The following is a 24,969-nucleotide window of genomic DNA, read 5'->3' as shown; positions in this document are numbered from 1 at the left end:
CCAAAGTGGGTTATAACCGTATTTTGGGAAAACTATTTTTCCAAGAGTGCGACCAAGTTTTCCAGTGTACGCATTCCGCGCGATACGCTTTGCTTCGTTTACTCATGTAGCACAATAACGCTCTGCGACAAGCGATAACGGATTTCATTGCCGACGACTTGTCTGTTGGAGTGCACAATGAAATAATTTCACGTGTGTGTGTGTATGTGTGCTTCTCACAAATTAATTCTCCAGAGCGGAGCGATTCGTCGTCCCTGAGATTTATCAATTGGGTCGCGTCGCGGCGGTCGTACGATACGCAGGTGCGTAGGGCGTGTTTTTTTTTGTCGCTTATCGCGCGCTGTGAGAACGCTCAGTAGTAAATATCCCGTATGAAAAGTCACACCTCCGCGGATTTATTTGCGTAACCGAGTTGTCGTCGTTCGTTACAATTTACTGGTGACCATTAGTAATTTTTCACCGGCGCAGTGAAGCATTAAATTTAGAAATGAATAATGATGCGCGGCCCGAAAGGCACGTGAAAATTCTCGCGTCGGGTTCACATAACCAAATTAAATTTTGAGTGTGGGCAGATGATGCCCTATATTTTTCACATTGCGTTCACTAAAGTTTGATATCTCACCACGTACACACCTGCCACCGAGGCAATTAGTACATATAGATATGAGTCATAAACGTGAGTTCTCTACCGAGAAGACTATCTCCCTTTTTTTTTTTTTTTTTCATCGTACCGTCCTCGGCTATCGCTTCTTTTTCGTCGTATGAACTTCGCGATACAATAGGAACGAACACCCACTTACGGAACGACATTTGACGGAGTCGGAACTCAGAAATACGAGTAGATAGTATCGCATGTACCGTTTCGTCGTGCTCGAACTGTTTCGACAACGCTGCTCGCGGGACCCTCGAATTTTAAAGAATCCGGTGGTGTTCTGTAATATCAAACGAAATTCACGTCTACCACTAAACTGAGATAGCGTATAATTTAGTAAAAAAAAAGTAGATTTAATACTATAATTTACGAAACAAAAATAGAAAAAAAATAAATAAGGAATATTTGTTAATAATTTAAATATATAAAATTTATAAGTAATTACTAATTAGCTATAAATTAGTTAATTGTGAGGAGGCTTCATGTTTCGTATAATAACAATTCGGTGGATGAAACTTCAGCGAGTAAAAAAATCTTCTTTTCCTCAAACATAAATCAATGTAACGAAACCGCGGTTTATGCGCAATCGTGAAGATGGGAAATCAAATAGATATAAATTCCGTGTGTCCTTCGCACGCACGTCCGTAAAACCACAAATTACCCATTCGGCCGTGCGCCTTGTGCTGTGTGCAGTTTCGTGCATTTTGAAGAGCGAGAAAGATGCTGTGTCTTCGTGCTATTTGAGCTACGGGATTAATTGGATTAATAAAACATCACTCTGAGTGGAATTGCGATAGCACAACAGTAAGATGACTTCCAGAAGGAAGAAGAAGTCGCAGATTCTGAAGAAGGTCTCGAGCCTATTTAATCTCGACACGGTGAGTCATTTCCACATTGAACCGAACTTTCACATTCGACAGTGACTTTGTGATTTTTATCGAACGATTGCGACTTGTCGAAATTAATTGTTCTTCAAAACTCCGTCGATTAAACATTATAAAAATTTTTCCTCAAAAATATATATATCCAGTATTAGTTGATAAAATTAATTTCTTTAATAACATGTAATTTTTATTGATAGATAAAATATTCTCATTTAAGAATACAAAAAGCCTTGGTTTCTTTGTGCTTAAAATGCATATCTCTACGATGTAATAAAGTAATGCTCCGCAAAATATCTCTCTCTTTTTCTTTTGGAATAAAACAAATATATGAAGTCTTATTCTGTAATCGCCGGTTCTTCAGCTTAGAACGAGTTTCTAAATATCGTGGCCTTGTATTTGCGACTCACGTGCTCCAACTTGTGGGGATTTTTTTCGAAAGAGACACGAGTTACGCATATGACCGAGAGTTGCGCTAGATGCTAATTCACGGTATAGTATGCTTAGTAACGTGACTGCATGTAGTTGCATAACCTTCTGTATAAATTTTATTACTCAACGTACGGCCACTTCCATATTTTATCGGCGAGTCAAGTTTTTTTATAATATGCGATATATAACAAATATTTTTTAGCAACGATTTATTTGATTCTATTAAAATGGATGAATTAAAAGAATCTTAAAATTAGAATAATTTTATAGTGTGTTCTTAAATTTTATCATTTTATTATTATATTTTACATCTACGCACACATATTTTTTAACTTAATTTATTTTAATAAATTCAAAATAAATATTCAATGTACATAGAATCGTGGCTTTATGAAAAAATAAAAAAAATTGGGAAAGAATTGCCTATTGTGAGGTAAAACGCAGATTGGAATGTGCAAGTCCTCATATTAAAATAATTACTTAGTTACAATAAAACGAAAAGCATAAATTTTAAAAGTTGATGTCATACAGATACATTAAAAATTATAAATATTGACTTACCTGTCGCAATCCGCGTTTTAGCTCATAAGCATTCTTTCCCAATTGTTCCCAACAAATATGTGATAAATTTTGGCAATAAAATTTAACTATTTACGTATGCGAAAAATACATAATTATTACTTTAAAGCCATTATAATAGTCACGCAATAATACATAATGCGACGCACAAAAAAGGGTATTATTATTCATCTTTTATAATTATTCAATTTATAAGAACAATAGCTCATAAAGCACTCGCATACCAATTATATGCAGTATTGGATACTGAGTTAATTAACGGCGGAAATTGAATTGAATGGCGAGATGACTCTATACGAGCCGTGCTGAAATATTTCGCGCCGAGCTAAAACGAGGCGGATTATAAATACTTAAGAGTATCGCGCGTTGTTTTCGTTCCGCGCGACGCTATAAATTGTCGAGTATCGACAAATTATAATATCAAAACGATGTGAATTAGCCGGACTGGCATTTGCATGTATGTTAATATCGTGCAATACGTACGTCTCTCGCAAATGTTACTGAATTTGTAGTGACTTAGCTCTTCTGTTGCTAGTTAAAGGTTTTATGAATCGTGCGCATTTTTCCTCTTTATTCGCATTTATTTTAGAAACGTCAACGCGTTTAAACAGAAAAAGCCTTTATTTTACCTGCCTTATGACGGTTAACGAATAGAAGCCATTTATTACATTTTTCCCCGTAACACCGTTGCGACGCCGCGAAACGAAACGTCGTGGAAAAGCTTTGCGGACTGTGGAAAAACGGTAGAGTAGTAGTGCACTAAAAGGAAAAACAGTTCGCAAAAACAGCTGGAAAGGAAGGAAAAGGAAAGCAACGGGTCGTACGACGAAGTTGGAAGAGACGCGAGTGAGGAAAATCGCAGAACCATTTTTCTCGCTGGCTTCACGACCGGCTTCATGCGATAAGAGTGTGCGTCGAAATAGCTAGCTCTGCGAAAGTGAGAAAGAGAGAGAGAGAGAGAGAGAGAGAGCGAGGGAATGAAAAGAGGAAACGCGAAGGAGTGGAAATAAAGGGGGCGAAAAAATGTGAGACATAAACAAGGTTGTAGGAACACCTGTCGACTTTTCCGCCGTTAAGGAGTAGCTTTGACGGGAAAGAAGAAACGCGAAGTCTCTTTATCCGGATTGGTCGCCACTCGCCATATACGCAGTCACGATCAATAACTATAAGTTATTAATAATATTCGCCAAATCGGCAGATCTATTAAATCAACATGTATCTCCAATGTTAACGTAATCTCTTGCGAAAGACGCTCGTAAAAAATGATTGCCAAAGGTATCGAAATCTGCGGAATATTCGAATGATTTAACATGCATATTATTATTAATTACAATATTTATTTATTTAAATACAAAATGTCAGAATTATTCAGAGGAGAATGCAAATTCGTATACGATTTTAACGTACTTTGATATATTCTCTGCAGTTAATTTTCTATTCAATTTCCTCCTCTACATCAGAGATTTCCATCTGGACAGAGCTGATTAATTATTTCAAATAATCCGGATCGCCAATTACATCGGCAAATACAGTATCGATAGCTCTGGACACTTGATCTTTTCCACGTGCAGAAAATCGACCGTGTCCCCCCGCTCGATCCACAGCGACTTGTTATACTTAGGAAAAGTCACGTTAACCGGCTTTACCGAGCACCGGCGCCGTGTAGTTTACATTGGCGCCCGATCTCGACACGGTCCAAGCCGCTTTGAGAATCCTAAGTCAACCCTAAGTCAGTGCGGCGAACTCGCAAAACCGCCGCCAACAAACGCTCGAGACACGCAGTGCGGCGGTGTTCGTAAGCCAATATTCGCACACACATATGCACCGCTCTGTGCAGTGACTTACGTGACACATAAGCGGATCGCACGATTTTTTTATCAGTCGCCACGCGACTTGTCGTCGTGTCGGACTTAAATGATGAATTACAAGCGAACCCGGGCCAGTCAATATGTCTCGCGATAGCGAGAGATTATTTCCAAGATACCGGTATCATCTGAATCGCAAATATTACCTGTGTTATAATGTAAATATATTTGCTCGGTTTTCCTCGTTCGTAATGTCCTTTTGCGTAGCCTATTCAAATTAAGTTATTGTAATTCGCGTCACTGTCGTTCAGGAAAATGATTTAATATCTTGAAATATCTGATATTGTTCTTCGCGTCTTTTATTTTCGTAGTATTCACGATTATCATAAACAGCAATTGCGCATCTATATAACTGCATGTTTATGTAGATTCTTGCGCTGACCTTTCCCTTATCATTTTACATCAAAGAACTTTTTTCATTCGCTCTATTTTATTACCGGTCAATATTTTCCTACTATTTTTACGTTATGGGAAATATTTTACGGAGAATCCTCGTGTCTTCTCTAGGCGCGCTGTATCTAATGATAGCGCTGCCAAGGTTATCACGGTCCAGTTAATTCCACAACGCCCTCCGCAACGAACGCTCGTCTGAATGTTGAATACGTTACGAAACGGCGGCACGGCATGGCGAGCGAACAGGTTGCCACTAATTGACTAGGTAGATTGACGGCCAATTGATGGGAGGCAAAAGTGGATCTTCGTCGTCATTGTCATCGTCGACGTCGTTACATACCGCTGGATACCGCTCTCTGCCTTTCCTCCCGAACGAGCGTTATTTCTAGCTCGCGGCCGCGCGCGGAGAGCGCGAGAGCCTTGCTTATGTAACTCCGCAGCTGTAACGTGCACGTACAGCGAGCGAGCGAGCGCGCGTATGCTCATTGTAATTGGATATATTGGTGAACAACGACAACGACGGGGAAACGGCGCGATGTATCGCAGAAATCGACAGCGATAGCTTGTACACCCGCGACGGCCTTGTCGAGTGCACGCGAGATTAGACGGAACGTCGGGGGTGTTGCCGCATGCACCACACGTTGCCACAATGTAAACAGCGCCTACACGGTGCTTCCGAGTTTATGCATTCAGGCTTCATGTTGCCTTTGAAATAAGCTGATCTTTATACGCCACCGATCTCGTTATTTAGCGATAAAAATGTCTCGTTATCGCCTTACGCTCTGGCACAAACGAATTTTATTTGCAAATAAGAGACACAATTGTAGTATGTGTCGCTCTTATTCAATATTAAGCTCGTCATGATTCATGTTCTATAAAATTGTTTAGCTTGTTAAGAACTGCATAAATGTGCGCTTTCTTGAGCGTTCATATTATTGACGGATAAACTGAGTTAAAGGGAATTTGTAATATGTATAAAACGGAGTAGATATTTCTACGTGAAATATCTTTCGAGCTTATGCTATCATATATCTATAGAAAGGAGAATTTATTTTAGATAGTAAATTGAAATTTTTCGAATCTATGAATACAATGTAGCTGAAGCTAGCAGCCAAAGGCAGTAGTCAAACGACGAGCGGCCAGGGTCGAACGTCATATAGGCGTTTCCAGAGGGCACCATTCAATCAAACATTAAAAATTCCCTGGTTATGAGATTTTTAACGAACTTTGAAAAATTTACATAGGGTTTAGTCATTATAAGACATAATCGATCATGCTTTACAGAAAGATATTTCCAGCCAAATTTGAAGGAAATCGTATTCTGCGTTTAGGCATGAGGCGCAAAAAACGCTAAAAGTTAATTAAAAAAATATTTATAACAATTAGGAAAATGCACGTCTTTTCGCGAATGCTCGATCAGTCGGTTGTACGTTACGAAAAGATATTTCCAGCCAAATTTGGAGGAAATCGTACTTTGCGTTTAGGCGTGAGACGCGGAAAACGATAAAAATTAGTTTAAAAAATTTATAACAATTGGTAAATTACAAGTCTTGTCGCAAATGATTGATTATGTATTATAATGACTAAACCCTATGTAAATTTTTCAAAATTGGTTAAAAATCTTATAACCAGGGAATTTTTAACGTTTGATTGAATGATGCCTCCTGGAAACGCCTATATGACGTTTAGCCCTGGCCGCTCGGCGTTTGGCTGCTAGCTTCAGTTACATATGAATACATTTTTTTCGAATTTTTAGTCATTTTATTTTCTGATTGTTGCTAGAGTTTTAACAGTTATTCTTAACATTTATAATTAAAACTAGAATTTAAGATCAATTTTTTTTATCGTGTGGAAACATAAATTTTTATTTTCTATATTTAAACGTCAGAATTTTTTGGATGTATACTGAGGAACAAAAGTCGAAATATTGGCAAGCAAATATTACCTGTAACGTGTTCTTCGAGATTTATTGATTATAAAAAAATTGATTGTGAAAGTGATGACAAAATTTACATTTCCGTGAAATATTTTTTATTGTTTTATTAATAAATTTATTTGCTAATAATGAAATTTTATTTCACTGTATTTAAATAAATTTTATTTCAGTAAAATATAAATTTATATTTCACAAGTAAATGTTTATAAGTTTCTTTTTTCCTCGGTGTATCAGAAATTCTAAAGCTTTTTGAGAAAGAGCCAAAATTTTATTAATTATATCGAAATTGTAAAAATGGTGTTCTAACTTCACAGTGATCCATAAATGAGTAAAAATGTAACGAAAGTATCTAATACATGGAAGTTCTGAACAATTACACGTCGCTAATTGCGTATAATTACCTTTTTAATATTTTAATAGAATTTCGTCCCACATGCACGGAGATTGCGAAATTTCATTTAAATGAGTAGTTATACCAAGTACGATAACTGCTGATCACCGCTGCTGTCGGAATAAGTGTCCGTGTAAGAACAACTTCCTTAGGATTAAGGGGGACCTACCGACAAGGGATAATCTTATCCAACAAATCTCTCGGTGTTGCACGCTCGATGTTAAGTCGCGTAACTCGCGCACCTCCCGCGACACCCCCGTAGTCGGGGGACACCCAAACGCCATTGAATAGAGTGTTTCACGGTAGGCTGCCTACACCATACATTCTGTGTCAGACAAGACGCTCTCCCTTTCCCCTTGTCTCTCGCGACGTCGCAAAATGCACTCGGGACCTTTATCTTTGATCGAAACTTCTCTAGTAGGGAAACTTACGAAGAGTCATCTACAATGTAACCGTCTTTGTTTCTCCCCTAACGATAATATAATACATTTAAGCCTTTGTACTCAAATGCGGAAAGAGAAGCTTCTCACCACTTTTAAAATTGTCAATATTTTGTAGACCGTATCAGAATCTCTTTTATGTTTATTGCTATATATTGTTATAGATTGTTGTGTATGTTTTATGAATTTAATATCGATTTTTAAGAACGGAAATTATCACAATTGAATATATTAAGGGAAAAATGAGATATAATGACAATTTATTTGTTATTTAGCTAATAACAATCCTGCTTAATAGAAATTTGAAAATTTAAAATTTACATCTCAAGGTTTTAAAATTCAACGTTAATGAATTCAATTATCTTTATATGAACATCAATTTTAATCGATAAATGATGAAAAAATGACGAAATATATCTAGTACATATTATTATACTATTGAAATGTTATTATACGAACCGAGTACAATTAAAGAGAGTAACGGAATAATAGTTTTTGATACTGTCAACGTGGGAAAGCGAGGAGGGTAGCTTAATCGATATCACGATTAAATCGCGAACAGACCAGATGTTCCGCGCGCAACGTTAATCGCGGTCATTCTGTAGATCATATCGAGCTTGGTTGGTCTCATTGTTGCGAGCGGGCGACGCTACACGATCAAGCCGGAAGCTTTAAGTCTGGAATAATGGCGCAGATGAAAAAGACCGGCTACGCTAAGCCGCCGCACTTGTCGGTGCTTTCGTTCGACATCGAAAGCCGGGTATACGTACGCTCGCCCGTCCATTTTCAGTCTCTGGCGAGTTTCCCCCGGCCTTAACGCGCGTAATCTAGCCAGAGATATGAAGCCATTGCCCGAAAAAATAGCCCCGGCAAAAATCTCTGTTCCCCGGGGAGAAGGTTAGACGGATTTTGCAGACGGACTCTTTGAAGCAGGGTCCATTGTTTCTCTCGGGAGAAAAATGACTTCCTTTCGTAGCCCCGACGTCCGTTGAAGAGAGCCTTTAGGTAGTTTGACACCTGCAGATTTAACATCCTACGTCGTTAACGTGTGTAGTCTGTTTTACAGTAGAATAAATGATGCGTAAAAATTTCAATAAATTTTAGATATTCCGTACTTACATTTATATTACGGAAGAAGTATAATTAGTATGCGCGTATGAACGATAAGTTAAAATCAGCGATGTGTTAGGAAATTGAAAAGAAATAAAGAAAAAATATGGTATCGTTTTTAACGTTTTATAAATCTTTATAAAATTAAAATATATCGATTTTTATTTTTATTTTTTTTTTCTTAGCTTTACAAAGGCATACAAACAATAATTTTTAAAAATAATTTTATCTATAATAAATTTTACGTGCTACAAATTTGTGTATACCATTAATTTTGATAACGTACGTGTGATAAAATATGCGAAAATAATTATTCCCAAGACTAAAATATGAAGTTCGATAAATATTTCTATTCGTGGCCGTTGCATTAACACTCAATGCAAGTTTGTAGAAGTTGTTCCGAGTTGTCGAAGCTGCGAGGGAGTTGTACTTGTGACACAAGTACCTGCTGCATGAACTAAGTATCTTGTAGTGGTGGATACCTTGAAGACAACCCGGTCGATGCTCGACATCCCCGAAGTTCTGCTACTCGTTTTATCGCGAGGTAAATTTGTGCGTGTTTTCTAACAAGTACTTACCAACAATTTGGTGCGGTTTGAAAAATGATAGGCAACAGAAATTTAGAGTGTTTGCTTTGATTTTTGTAATACAAGAAAATATAAAATACAAGGAAATAATTATTTATATTGGATCTATTAGAATATTTCAACATCTTTTTATTTAAGCATGTTTAGCGAAAAAACATGTCCGCAATATAAGAAAATAATTCAGACCAGGAAGAAGAGGAAGGGAGAGAGAGAGAGAGAGAGAAGGGGAGGGGGGAGAAAGAGATGTTGAATTTAATAACACTAAATAAAATAATGCTACAGGAAATTAAAATAATTGGAAGTAATTCAAAGAACATTCTCTATATTCTTGTAGAAAAATATAATTTTATTTATATTTAAAACCAATTTATTCTATATAGATACAAATTTTGTACATTTAATCAGTATCAGTCGCTAATAAAGTTAACAAGTTTGCAAATATTTTTGCCTACTTTTATACTCAACTCGAAACATTCGTCAGATTGCAACATAACATCTGCGCAAAGATGGTGACCTTGTTGAAGGGAACGTAGATCAATTCCCCGAGGTACAATTTGTACGGTGTGACAAAACGGCACGTTTAAAGGAAAAACGGGAGCGCAGAATTCGCGGACAGGTATTATACGCACGAGTATTGGGTATCGACAAGCAAGGCAAATCCGTACGAATGGATCGGTGCGTGGCCGCGGCAGGCATTTTCCTTAAATTGAACCGAGAACTGAGAAATGGCGAGTGTCCCGCAGCGCGGCTGGGCTGCGAAGGGCGAAGGGCGTGCAAGCGACTCGAGGGGAGGACGGTCGACAGTGGACAAATGGACGACCGTTCGTATCCACGAACGTATTTCACTAGGGACGTATTCCGCTGACCGGACCTGCCTCGCTTCACCCCAAAAGGCAATAGCCGGAACTGGGAGATCCCCGCCTTTTCATGCCATCCTTTAGCATTCATTGTTTCAGAGATCCGTTGGCAAATTTGTTTCGTAATCGTCGGAATTGCGCTACTATTGGAACTGAGGAACGGAGAATCAGTTTCCATTCTGCCAGACGCTTAATTCTTATGATGTCGTCAACGTTTTCACATGATGATCTGGATCATAGAAAATATGTGAGATAAAACGTACGATGTATGTAACATTATATTATGTGCATGGCATAAATGCAACAAATATTCTAAAACGAATTCCATTGTGTTTATACTTGTTAATCGAATTTTTAATAAGTTTTAATAAATGTTATTATTCTTTACTGAACTAAAGTCCGGTAATAAATAGGAAGTTAAAAAGTATCTCTTACCGATAAAATTCCACTATACAAATTAAAGATTGTCGAATCTCGAATCTACAAATTTTGAACTTCTTCAAAGGACATAATACTACATACTGTCGTTATGAGTAAAATATATATGAGCATTACATCTTTCGTAAGAAATGAATTTAAAAACGAGGAATTTCTGATTCAAGAAATGATAAGACAGAAGAATAATGAAATGCGAATGGTGCGACATTTTCTTTGACAGTGAACTAGTTTCACCCTCTATGTGAATCGACTCCAACCCGCGAAATTACCGTCATCCCTTACCGGAATAGACCCTCTAACTTCATGCTTGGCGAACGTAGATAGTAATTTTGGAGTTAGACCTTCACCCCCGTGACGAAACATGGTGAAATTCGTATTCCTTTGTCAGGAATAGCGAACCTTGAAAAATACATTAAAATGGTTAGAAATTTTTTGCGCTGAATTTCCTTAATCATCTCTCTAATATAAAAAAGAGTTGCTGAATGTGTACTGGTTGCTTAAATTGTATCTCATTAATGGTTTATATTTTTACTAAATATAAGTACTTAATATAATATCTAGTAATAAAAGTATGAAATAAATGAAAAATGAATAATAATCAACAAAAATTTAATAGACATTTTTTGTTTTATGCATGATAATAACATTTTTAAAAATCAGGCAGAACTAACATATGCATCCTAACAAATGCAGCAAAAATGATTTTATTTATCTATTATAAAAATGTTATCAATATTGAGAATTTAGAAGTGTGACGAAATTGATTGCTCATTGTTTGAATTCTAAAATAGAGAACCATGTGATCAAGGACGTGAAATTTAATGATTTCCGTTTAGGGTCGGTTTTATGAGAGACTAGTAATTGAATTCCATCGACGATCCATTCAGTCACCTTGACCCTTGCGCGCCTCTAATCTTCAGAGGCTTGTCTCACAAATGCGAAAAATGTGTCCCACGGGTAACACAAAGTACGTCATATCCCATTTCACTGCAGAATCCCGAACATGATCTATTTTTTGATAAATTACCAAAATTAACGTAACTTAAATTTGTGTTTTTAATACATCGGATTTATTAATAAAATCGGGAATTAGAAACTGTTTAATTACTGGATACAAATAATATTGAACGCATGAATTAACTTTAGATGGAAAATTCTTATTGGATCGCCAATGGATTGCACATTGTTAACTCTTTACATTCCTCTGTCGTTTATTTTACAGGTTTTATTCTTTTTGATGAAAACATCGGCGAGTTTTTGTATATTATCGTCGCGCGCATGAACAGCATTCCGTCGTATTAAAAATGTAACATTCATAAAAATTTACCTGGAATTTCGTTACATTTCCAGTTTCTTGCCGTAGCTGATAAATGCTATCTAAAGAATCCTGATTCATTGATAGTTTGAAAGCAACGCGCTCTTCGAGATAACGTGTATCTATTGCTTACATCTTACATCTCTCTCTTAACATCGTCAACGTACCGGAGATATCGAATATCGCGGAGAGATGTTATACACGAGAAACCTCGCTATCTCATTTGCGAACCTCTGTTTTTGATTTCAGGAAAATAACCTGACATAAAGATAAATGCAAAACGCTTGAGTTCCTGGTCGATTCCCGGTCATTGTGGATATAAAATATGAATATAAAAAGGAGCTTTTATAAGTTTGTTATAAAATCGGTAAATTACCATCACGACATAAAATATATAATAACAAGTTTGCTAGCGAAATTGCAAAGACCACCCTTAATCAACATTCAAAATTGCTTGTCGTAAACAGGCACGGCAACAAATCGATCCTTAATTTACGCCGCAGTTTCCGCGGCACGCCTCGGAAATATTAATCTCCGCTGTTACCGCACGAAGGTTATATATGTATATATATACACAACAAGTAATTATATCCACGTGTAAAGAAAGCACCGAAGAAAAAGAAGCAGAGGGGGGGTTATTTTGATCGACGAATTTGCAGTGTCGCTTTTTCGTCCTCGATTCAGCCTCGTTAATTATACCGTCATCGCGCGTAAACTCGCGCTTTTTACTCGCGCTGCCGCGCGTTTCATGTTCCCATTGATCTGCTGCGCTTTAAGCCTCCGTAAGTTTGCCTCCCCGTGCGTTGCCCAAAAGCGCTTGAAAGGGGAGACGAATATTTTCATCCTCGCAGCGCGAGAGACCCGTCCGTCGGGGTAATTAAATTTCTCGGCTTCGTGACTGGCAGCGCGGAAAAAATTTTCCCTTTGATTCCCCCTCCTCCCCCCTCCCCGTTGACGTTGTAACCTGTCACGACTTGTTCCCCTTCACCAGGGATGACACGACGATCTCGAGAGTAGGACGAAATTTCTCGTCCAATTAATGATTCGTTCGTCTCTGCATTGTTTCCCCCGCGGTACTTTTTCGTCTACGATAGTTCACGTTTTATCTTCTCTCACGTTGCTGGTCGGCAGACGGACACACGTGCACACACCGGTCGCCGGAAGAATTATAAGGCCGAATTTTTCAAGTCCGCAAGTGGGATTTACTTGCGTAAACCTCTTTCTCGGATAGGAGATGAATTATTGTATATATGTATACATATATATATATATATATATATATATATATATATATATATATATATATTATCCTCTCCCTCTTTGCCTCCGCCCCAAGATGGTCCCCAGCTCTTTCAGGTCATACGGCGCATCGGCGCGAAACTCGCGGTCTTCCCGTGAAAATTTATTTCTTTATACCGGCGCATCTTGTAGCTCTTCTTTCGGAAGTTAATATCCTCTTTAATCTTTTCACGTCCGGGAAACTTCGCCGGCGAAGAAGACTCGTCGTCCCCGCTCCCCCTCGCAACTTTGCGCGCGAACTTCAACGACGTCGCGTGAACTTCCTGCCGTGTGTCTCGCGCACCGCCGCCCTGTACTGAAGTTAAAAATTTGCCCGACAACAAGAGAGGAGGTTACTTTCAATTTGCTCCTTTTGCCTCTCCCGCTTGTTGTCCGCGTGTCGGTGGCGGATCGATCTGCCTGGCAGCGGTACAATCTCGCGTGTGGCTTTGACGCGGGGACAACCCTTGGGTACCTATGTCTCACCGACGGCGAATATATGAATAATTCCCCCCCGTCGTCGGCGCGGCGACGCGGTCCACCGACGAAAATCGATATTCCATAAATGTGTAAATGTGTAACCGAATCCCGGCGATTCTCTTTGCCTAGGTAAAGTACGTGGCCTTGTCGGCGACGACGACGGGCGCATGTGTCCCGAAATGCATTAGCAGCAGCATCGTCGCACATGCTGCACCCCGTCTGCACGTATATTACCCGACGAGCCTCGGTGGACAATAGAATCGACAGCGCAGCGACACGTGTAGGCAGCTTTAACAAATTTGCGGTTTTGCACATTTTTTCTTTTTTTACCGCTGAGACAACAACGCGTGTTGTAAACTCGTCGCACAGCGGAAGAATTTTCCTTCCGGTTTTTCCCGATTCTCGCCGCACTCTGTGTTGCCCACAGATGACGATTTTTTTTTTCCTCCCTTTTTCCCCCTGTTATATTTTGGCCAGATGTTATTTGCCATTCACTCCGCAATCGCGCGGGAACACTGAATTCAACGGCGAACTTCGAAATTTCGAAACTTTTTCGCGCGTGAGAAAAGGCAATTCACGTTGATTTGGAAAAAAAAAGAGGGAGAGAAATGAAATGTTGTCGCGATATATTAAAAAAAAAGATTCTCCCACGTTTGTATGTATCGGACTAACTCGCGAGAGACAGATTTATGGGCAATATCCTCCGCGATGGAAAATTCGGGACGATAAAGGGGACGCGAATACGCGCGCACACGCAAATGTGTTTCGGGAACGCGTGCAGAATGATATCGCCGATCGATATCACACCGTCGGAAATCGCGGCGTAATACGTCCACGAGCATTTCCGGCGTTCGATGCGTCTCTGGCCGCTTGTCACTTTGTCTTCCTGCGCCCGTTTCCCTCTCGGTCTCTCGCGTTACACGCCGGCGAAAATTCAATTTTCCCTATTTTTCCGTAAAAAAAAAAAAAAAAGAGAATCCGATGCTTCAGCCCCAGAACACGATAGCATCGCTGTACGTGAAACAAAACGAAGAAACGGCTGGAGAAACCAAACGCTCTCTTTTTCGTCGTCCTATGATAAAGGAAAAGCCGCGTTTTATTTCACTACGTCCCAATTCCGTCTATTTTCTCCCTTTACTTTTCTTTTTTTGCGGAGAAAGTTTATTTCATCGCACGGAAATGTTTTACGATGTCGAGCTCAAGCTTTGGCTATAAACAATAGACAGAATGATATCTCGCATACAGAAGATATTTTACTTCGGACAATTAAATTGATCTGTCAAAGTACTTTTAACGCATTTTTCGAATCGAATAAAAAATAATTAAAATTATTAAATTATGAAATATGAAATATAAAAAAATGATACGTATTTCCCTCATCTTGTGATAAATAAAAATTTGTGCATATTACATTATAACAATTTTAAATTTATATACGTTCTTAAATCACGCTCTATAAAATGTCCATGAAATAATTAAGAAGAATTGTTTTACACAAATCAATTAAGATCTAGTGTTCAAAATAAGCATTTAATAATTTTGAACTGAATGTACATTTATAGCATTTAACTCACGTAAGATAAAGACAATTCTTGTTTTGCAATCTGCCTTTATAAATATTTAAACAGATGCTCGATTACAAGTTTGATTTTAAGCTGCATTTGCGATTTCGTAGTGAAAATCCAATTATATATCGCGTTGTAATTCAAGAAAGAAAAATTGCTGTGCCAATGATAGATCGCAAAATCGTACATCTCTAATTATAAGTCTCCCAATTATTTATCATAACCCATTTATACCGTCATATTTAGAATTCAGCGAATTCGTTATTAATCCTTCAGCAAAGCTTGCTGAACCAAATTAAAGAGATTGCACCGGTCGCGCCGCGTTTATTAATCGAGAAAAAGTTTTCGGCGATAGAGCTAATCGCGACGATTCATCTTCATTAACGTGCTTCTCCTTTCGATTTCGCACGAAAACCGAGTGAGGGTATCATCGTATCGGGCTATTGAGAGCGATGACAAGAAAGGGAAATTAGGACGCTGATTTTGCTCGCAAAGGGGCAAACTTTTTTTTTTCGTTGGATACACTGTAGGAGGGTGAATGGCAATTAATTACCAGGGAACGTCGGAGCAACGGCCGGAAGCGGTCCGACTCACGATGCGCAACTAAATATGAAATTCAATTTGGCAGTACATCCGGCCACTTCCGCGCTCGACTCTGGGAAATTAAGGGCTGCCATCACCGGTAAGAATTTCGGGAAAGACAACACGTCGTTAACTATTAACGATCCGCGTCGATTAATAATCCCGAATTGTGTTTCTCTCGGAGATGCCCGGAAACCATAATTGGGTCAATGGATTATTGCAATGCGAGAAAGTCGCGAGAACAGCCATGCGATATCTTTTAATCCTTCTGATTATAATTTTAACAACATTCTTATTTTAATTTATTGTCATCTTTTCTTACGATCGATGATTTTTTTTGAGAGAAAATTTTAATAAGACTACACTAAGAAAAGTGTTTTGTTTTTATGAATCAAAATGTATCCAACAAAATTTTTTAACTAGTATAAACAAATATTTTGTTATAAAAACAATATTACTCATAAAAAAACAAAAGATAAAATGAAATAATATGAATTTTAAAAAATATACTAACTGAATAATTTTGTCGAGTACGTTTTGATTCATAAGAACAAAACATTCTTTCTAATGTATTGAATTTCGTACTTTGCTCGTACTAGAACGTACGACTAGAATGTAAATTCATTTATGATATTGAATGTAGTATATATAACTCGGCAAACTAGTTTTTAAAGTTATTTTATCTATACGTAGATCAAAATTACACAGCTATATCTGTTACATGTAGATTATAACACTCGACATATCACAAGTGACAACATGTCTTGCTTAATGACGAATTAATGAATAAAATTACAAGTGCCGATACTTAACTTTGTTACCTGAAACACCGACGAATATAACCTTCTCTAGAGCTGCATATTAATTGAGTAACGGAAAAAAAAATGTTTTCTCCGTTGCGTTTCTTACGTTCACACGCCTCGCATTTCCATCCCCGTCGTAATCTCCGTTGAGTTTCATCAGCTCTGCAGCACGGATTCACCGGGGATGCTCTTGTACACGTGAAAACGATCGGGAAATCTCCGTATAAATTTCCGTTTTTGGAATTGCGTTGGAAAAAAGAGGACGTCTTTCTCTCCTTGAATTTAATCGAATGAAAATTATATTCACGCCCCTTTCCTTTTTACCCCCTCTTCCTTTTTCACTTGCTCACGGCAGAGTGTGCCAAACAGGTATTTTAATTACAGTAACATTGAAATAACATCGATTTTACTTGCACGCACTTGCAAATAATAAACGCACGCGAAGTGACGTGATGGTAAACATTAATTGCAGTGTTTTTAACATTCGATTTGGATATTACGTGGAACGTAATATTTTAACAAGCAACATCGAACGTTTCCAACGTTTTTAAAGCGCAACATTTATTTTGCAACGTTATCGCGGCGACGACGACGCGACGACGCGGTGAAATTCATCGTTACATTGCGGCGTAAAGTTCAATTATCGTGGGCGCGATAATTATGCGAAGCGGAGAATTTCGTGCTCGCACGCACCGTTGTCAACTTCCGCTTTTAATGAGCTCACTGCGTTTAATAAGCGCGCGGTATGCAAAAGGAGCGAATTTGCATTACGAAGGAGGCATCTGAAATGCCTGCGAGCTTTAATCGTTCAGCCGAATCAACATAAACGACGCCGCTGCGCTGTAGGTCGGAAACGTTTTTATTTATGTATTTTTTATTATTATTTAAGTTTGCATGAATCTGCTCAAATATAAGTGTTGTACCGCATGCGAGCACAACTCTCCAGAAATAACTCCTTTAAAACCACAAAGCTGCACTGTAATAACTTCCAAAAAGTTGGCCAAAAGTTTCTGTCCATGTGCGAAATTATAAGCATTTTCGACATATTTTAATTTGCCTTAATTATAACTTAATCGTTATAAAAAAAGTTAGATTTGTCAATTGTGTAAACATTCACGCTTATGTATAATAATAATAATAATAATAATAATAATATGTATAGGTTAATTTAGTTTGTTATATATATATATTTTTTTTAAATAAAAATATAAAGCGTTTGCCTTAAATTGCACGAGCGTATACCGTGATGAATTTGGAAACAATTTGTATCTTTATAGCTTGTTAGCAAAGCCATAGATTAAACTTCTGTTATAATCTAGTTAAAGTGAGAGCTATACGCGTGGTGAATAATAACGATTTGTCCGCGTCCGTGAAGTTTAATCCACGAAAATTTCATAATCATCCTTGTTAAATAATTTCATAATTACGATACACCATGCGTTAAAATTCATCAAGGAATCCGTTTCTGAATGCAAATCTTTGATGTGAATTTTATTCGAATGTAGAACTTGTTGTATAGAAGGTTTGCTTGAACGATATTCTTGATGAAACGATACCGCGATATTTTTTGGTCATTTTTTTGGAATCCGACAAAATGTGAATGGCCTTACCGAAAGCATGAAGCCCCAAGCTATAGCAAAGAGCAAAAAGTCACGCGACCTCTCTTCTAATTCCCTGAACGCTCGGTTGTTGCAGGCACACACTCCTCTTCTCGCGGCCGACACGAGACACGTAAGTAGAAAGTTAGTGGCAAAAAGTAGCCGGCACAAGGAGATCGTTAGCGAGTAGTCGCGACCGAGAGAAGAATTGCAATCGTCACGTGTACGTTCACGTCCCCTTTAATTTACACGTTTCATTCGACTGATAAAGTATGTCAGTTAACTGCTAACTTCAATATTAATATCAAAATTGATAAGCAAGGGCGTTGCTTATATCGATATTTGTATACTTCTTTTAATACAAATTTGATCAGAATTTTATGTCAAGGATTGTTTGGTTGATATTAACGTGGCAGATTAAATTTTTCTCTCGTCGCGAAAGTAGAGCGCATTTGCATATGATTAAACGTGAACGATAATGTCTCATCGAAGGCATTTGTCCCATTAGTTATACAGATGACACGATTAACTGTTCCCGCATTGCGTTGCTGCAAATTGATCAGCTGTCGTATACATCATCGATGTATGTGTGCGAAGCTGGCGTATTATTTCGAGGGAATTTGTTAAATATTCAAAGATTTTACTTTTAATAATTTTATTTAGTTTAATAGTTTTAGTTAGCCTTCAAAGTGTATTAAACAAAAATACAAAGTTTACTTAAATTTTGAGAAATATTTTATTACTATTTCTTGAAACTTGCTAGAATGCGGGAATAAGTACAGAACTATTCTAGAACAAACAGAATTCTTGAATAGCGCATTTCACTTCATATAGATACATATAAATTTGCCTTTCTCAAATGATATAAATTGTTTAAGAAGTATTTAATTATTATTTATTGTTTAAACTTTTACTACAATGCACAAACAGCAACAAAATAACACGGGAGAACTACTTTACAGCGAATGAAGTTAGAATACAGTATGAAATCCATATCTTTTGCATTTTGATATACTTGTAACAATGTTTGCTCGTTTCTATTATATATAATTATACTTGATATTTTTGCTTTTAAAAATACTATTTCATGTAGAATTATAAATTCTTTGAAATGCTAACTCGCGCAAGATAAATTAAACGCTGCATGAAGTTTAGTATTTTTGAAAGTTTCTTTGATAAACGACAATATATTTTTTTTAATCTGTTAAAAATTACAGAATTTTAATAAAAGTAGAGCCAGAATTTTTAATAATTTGAAAATAATATTTTTGATTATTAAAGTGTACAAATACTTATAATGATACTGTCACGGTATTCCGATGATCGAGTTTATCATCAAATGTTAGAAATACCATATAATAATATGTATAGGATAAAGATATCTATTATAAAACACTTTTTTAAAAGCTTATATTGTCTTGAATAGTAACTTTTCATTTAAAAGTTTTACGTATTTTTATATAGTAAATTCAAGTTTTATCACTAAAATGTATTAACGGCTTAAATGTGTATTTTATTTGTTATGATGGTTTTTTCAGACTCGAAATATTTCATTTAAAAAAATGTACCGTAATGGGATAGTAGATTCTTTTAATATGAAATAATCTCATATTAGGAAATTAAATGTGAAAAGGGAATACATTTTTAATTAAAAAACTATTTATTATACTTAGCACTTTCCATAGTTCTCGAGTTCTTTATAAAAATAAAAAAGAGTTTTGCAATTCTTATATGAAAAAATAAAAAATGCCCTAACTTCGCGAAGTTAGCACAACACCTTCCCTTTAAAGTACAAGAAAACAATAAATATTTTTATGTTTAATATCAGTTCCAGATAATATTGCTAGAGTTCTACCATTATGTAATAACAAAAAACGTAATAACAAAAAAATTTTTAATGATTTCCTTTTTTCCTACACTTTTAATATTAAACTCGAACAAAAAGTGTCGTGCTGAGTATTTGTGATAATTCTAGCAACACATATATGTTCAGCTTAACTTATGATACAAATTGTTCACAAATATTTTACCGGAATAGAACTTAGACATTGACAATGATAGCTGACCAAATCGAGATGAGCTGTTACAAATATAACGTTTTATAAGGTAGCACGACGGCTATCTTAGCGCGTACGTCGAAGTTTATCATGACATAATTGCAGTTTCATATCGTTGCGCGATGTCTCCTCGTAAATTACACGCGCAAGAAGACACGTAACGGATAATTATTTGCCCCTGAGTCATTAGCGCTAACGATCCCTCTTGCCGTTCCCGGTAGTGCGAGAATCTAATTTACGGGCAATGATTGCGTTCACGACACGTCGTACTTTAATCATCGTTTGATCGGTTAACTTTGGCGATTATTATACGCAGACCCTCAAGACGCTACAGATCCGGAAGTGTTCGGTCTGCGCGAATTTCCTGGTGTTCCTGAGAATCGATTTGAAACGCGTGTAGGAAATTGTGTCATCTCTGTTTCCTTCTACTCACTTGCTCGCTTCCGTCCCATCCAAGAGCGGTCTCATCCAATTTACCGTGAAACTAATCCAGTTGCGTCTCTCGAGAGTTTGCCAGCAATGATTCTAAGCGATTAGATAACATACTATTAATTATATTAGAACATGTCTTTGTAAAATTTTTAAGTGGGACGAGGAAAGAAAAACATAAATAATGATTTCGTTATGTAATTTGCACTTTATATTATGTTATTCTTTTTATATTTCTTCTCGAATGTGATGATTTTTTCAAACATCATGCTGTTGAGGAATTGAATACAATAAAAATAAATAATTTAATAATTTTAAGAAAATGAAAGAGAAAGATTTAAATTTTGTATGAAAAAACGCTTAAAAATTTTTTAAAAAGAATGTATTGTTGAAGACAATAGATTTTTTATTTATAATTTTTGGCGATAATAATAATTATTATTTTTACGATATATGATTACGTATAATTTTATCCTCGTTGTGAGCGATGTGATACTATGATGAAAGAAATCAAATGCTGCACACAATTTCGGGTGGATTACAATGATAATGATATTGAATTTTAGAAGATATCTTGAGCGCATTTCTTGTTGTGGATGTTAAATTCTAGTAGTCTGGTAGCTTAAAATAATTATTCCACGATATGAAAATTAAATTCCATAACAGTAATACACGTGACCTTTGCACGTATATACTATACAACATATACATATACAAGTATTCTTTTAGGGCATGTATGTATAAATGTAGCGCAAAATATTTGCTGATTGTCGTATATATCTGCGAATCGAGCTAATTAACTATCATGTCGTATTTTGTTATTCCTTTATCTCATTAACTGGATGGAAATCTGTGTCTTCGTTAATATTTCGATTGATCCATTATTCGGCGAATTGAAAGTGATATTAAACGTTGAATAAGTTGTACAATTTTGACGAAATATATTTGTACGCATTGACATATCTCGACTAGAGGGCCTGCGCGTTAAAAATAGTCTTGTAAGATAATCTTGTGTTCTAAATTCAGATTTTGTCGGGGTGTGACGATTATCCCCACGTTATCTCTACTAAATACCGCTATTTTAGGACATTATTTATTCAGCAGAGTTGATTAGTCGGTAGCACCGGCCTTTTAAATCACCCTTGTCTTCCGAATGTGCAAACACACCCATCGCGCCTTCTTCTCAAAACTTCACCGGTTTCGTTCTCCTCGGCCTCGTCGGAAGATTCATAGCGGGCCTGATTCGATTTGCAGCGTCGTTTGAAATTCAGGCGGGGGCGTATTTCATTCGTCGACCGTCAGGGTGAGAGGCGGGGGGTGGCTGGGGGAAGACGAGTTGAGAAGGCGGCTCGGCGGTGAATATCGAGCTTGCCAAATGGAGTAAACTGCAACCTCCGGCTCGTGTAATCTTCCGGAAGTCGCCGTCTGCCGTCGATTACCTTTCTCTCTCTCTCCTTTTCCCCCCTTCTCTTTTTGTCTTCTCATCAACTCTGTTCTACCCTTCCCCTGCTGTCTTTTTTTTTTTTGTCGGGTCGACTCCGCCGTGCTGTACCTCCCCTTGGCCTTGACGGTAAATCAGACGAAAGGGGTGCCGCATAATCCAGCGAAATGAAGCCAAGTCGTTTTTACGAGACGTCGCGGGAATCATATTTCCGTCGCGGAGAACTGTTTGCTTTCCCCGCCACACGGGGAAAAATCTCGCGCCAACGGGGAAAATGACTGCCCTCCGTGAATAGGGAGATTCATGGCACGAAGAGCGAATCCCCACGCGGCTCGGCGAATTCCGCGGGTGTTCATCAATACGCAGCAGGATATCGGTCTCCAGTATTCATTTCCTTTGGATTAGTACGCGCGTTGCATATATATAGAGATATATATACAGATGTATCCGGGGAAAAAAATCCGTTTTTTTTATATAACCACCGTAAAAAGCGGTAGATATTTCCAGCTAGGTCGCTTGCGATGCACGAGCGATGACAGAGATACTGTCGAACCGGCACAACTTCTTTTTTTTACGACGGCTGCATAAAAGACGCTCCTACGTCCGTAATATTGTATGCTGCATCATTTGAGACTTGCAACTGAATTTTGAATTTATCATTCTGGTCTCTCTCTCTCGAGAGAGAGCAGAGAGAAGAGGAGAGAGAGAGGAGAGAGAGAGAGCGAGCGAGAAGGAGAGAGAGAGAGAGGAAGAGAGAGAGAGAGAGCGCGAGACGAGAGAGAGAGAGAGAGAGAGGAGAGAGAAGAGAGAGAGAGGAGAGAGGAGAGAGAGAGAGCGAGAGAGAAGAGAGAGCGAGCGAGAGAGAGAGGAGAGCAGAGACGCGAGCTTATAGATCTCTCGAGCTTAGACCTCTCGTCTATATCTCTCTCTATCTCTCTCTCTCTCTCTCTCTCTCTCTCTCTCTCTCTCTCTCTCTCTCTCTCTCTCTCTCTCTCTCTCTCTCTCTCTCTCTCTCTCTCTCTCTCTCTCGATATTTTTCAAACGATCGGTTATCCAGTTTCTGACGGTCGTATTAAATTATCGACGACTTTCGAGTTTCATATGTGTTTCTCTTTTCCTTGATGAAAAACTTACGGTATCATCCGGTAAGACACTTATTATTTATTATTCGCGGACAGTAATATAATTTCATCTTTAATAATGAAAAGTACAATATCCCAGAGTGCTTATCTGCATGCGACATTCCCAGATCTGTTTTCCGCGAAGCGAGTTAGGGCTTCGATCGCCGCCTCGAAATTCAGGACTTGAGTTGCAGGCACCGTTTCCCACGGGAAAACATCCTATCTCGAGTTATTCCAAGCCGTCGAAATCCCGGCTTCATCGCCGTCTTCATTTTGCCCCTCCCTTCGACACGTCGTGTTTTGCAATATTACGTGTCCCAGTCATCACGTTTATGAAGTCTGCGATTAAAAGGCGATTATATCTTCACTTTAACTAACGCTAAAATATGGCGCATATCGGTGGCGCATTAAAGCTATAGCTCTCTCGTAAGACCTTTGCCATTAATCTATGAAAATAAATCGAGATCGGTCATCTTTTTCCGTAGATCTTTCCTCTTTTCGCTTTTACGAATGCTTTTACGAGTGCTATTTTTGATATTTAGTCATAAATGGTTCAAGCCACGATAATTCATATTATACGAGATGTCTTGTTTTGCGATTAAATTGTCCTCTATGTTATATTATCGGCTATGTTCATCGGAATAATCGATATTGCATCTCCTCCTGACACGATCCATTAGTGGTTAGGGATCATCGGCCAGTAGCTCATGTTGATTACCACGTGGTGCACCTCCTGGCACTTCCCGCGCTTCCGGTCCTATAGCGTTGCATTATAGGCTGCCGGTATTATAACGGGACACGTCATATAAATCACGTCGAATGACGTGCCTGCATCGCTCTCTCTCTCTCTCCCGATTGCGTCCCTTGGCGTCGACGCAAATTGCCGGCATTAGTCGTTAGTGACGGATCATGACTGATGGTCCTTCCGTTCTGAGGAGATCACCAGCAGCGCTGTCCTTCGTGCCAGTTTCACACGTCTAATAATTCAATTCTGTTAATATTATTTGACCCACACTTCGATTAGAACAGGCAATTGTTGTCTCTTGATGCTGCAACGTTTTCGTTTCGAGGAAAGATTGGCTTCAAGTTGAACAGTTTATTTTCAAATGTTATATTCTTATCGTAAAAGAATAAAGTGTTCACATGAGCTTCTCATGAGCTTTCCATCTCTTTGTAACATGTAATCTGCATTTTTTGTTATTTGCATTTTTTAAAAGTGTCTTCAATCGATTAATGGGAATCTAACAAATTCTCTAATTATATTAATAAATAACTTTTCTGAGCAAGGTTACTTTCATTTTTTTCGTTATTTATCTTTTACTCTTTTAAATAGAGGATCTCTTTTCTTTTGGTTGACTCGTATTCGATTGTACAATGCATTTCGTAGGACAATGTTCGAATCAACGGAGCACAAACGCAACATGTTTCTTCAGCTCTTAATGATTTTTCCAATACTGGGAGTATATCGCATGCCAACAATCATTTATCTTTATTTCACAGAGGATACTCTGTTGCGGTTCGCACGAGGCGTGGAATTTATATTAATGGTGGCACGCATAGATATTAGGAATAATTACATTTTTCCGTTGGAATGCCGTTCCATTCGTGGGGAGGGGGACTCGTACATCTATGTAAATGTATAACATTTATTGCACGAGAATTACTAAGATAAATTGCATAGCACGTTGTTCTGTTAATTTGAACACTATCATTATGCTCGTCCACGGATTGTAGCTACT

General features: G+C 37.8%; 1 protein-coding gene across 11 annotated transcripts in view; it reads left to right on the top strand.

Moving 5' to 3' along the window:
* Positions 1-24,969, top strand: part of LOC105834480 (disks large 1 tumor suppressor protein) — a 401,711-nt gene that overhangs the window by 271,443 nt on the left and 105,299 nt on the right. For 10 of the 11 annotated variants that reach the window (XM_036283261.1, XM_036283260.1, XM_036283262.1 and 7 more), the window contains one exon: positions 18,280-18,315. The exons of the other annotated variant lie outside the window; for it this stretch is intronic. In XM_036283261.1, coding sequence (XP_036139154.1) covers positions 18,280-18,315 — 36 coding nt within the window. The remainder of the gene's footprint in view (positions 1-18,279; positions 18,316-24,969) is intronic. 11 annotated transcript variants of the gene reach the window in all.

The sequence above is a fragment of the Monomorium pharaonis genome, chromosome 2 (genome assembly GCF_013373865.1).
Source record: "Monomorium pharaonis isolate MP-MQ-018 chromosome 2, ASM1337386v2, whole genome shotgun sequence".
NCBI lineage: Eukaryota > Metazoa > Arthropoda > Insecta > Hymenoptera > Formicidae > Monomorium > Monomorium pharaonis.
This window is presented reverse-complemented; position numbering and strand designations above follow the sequence as displayed.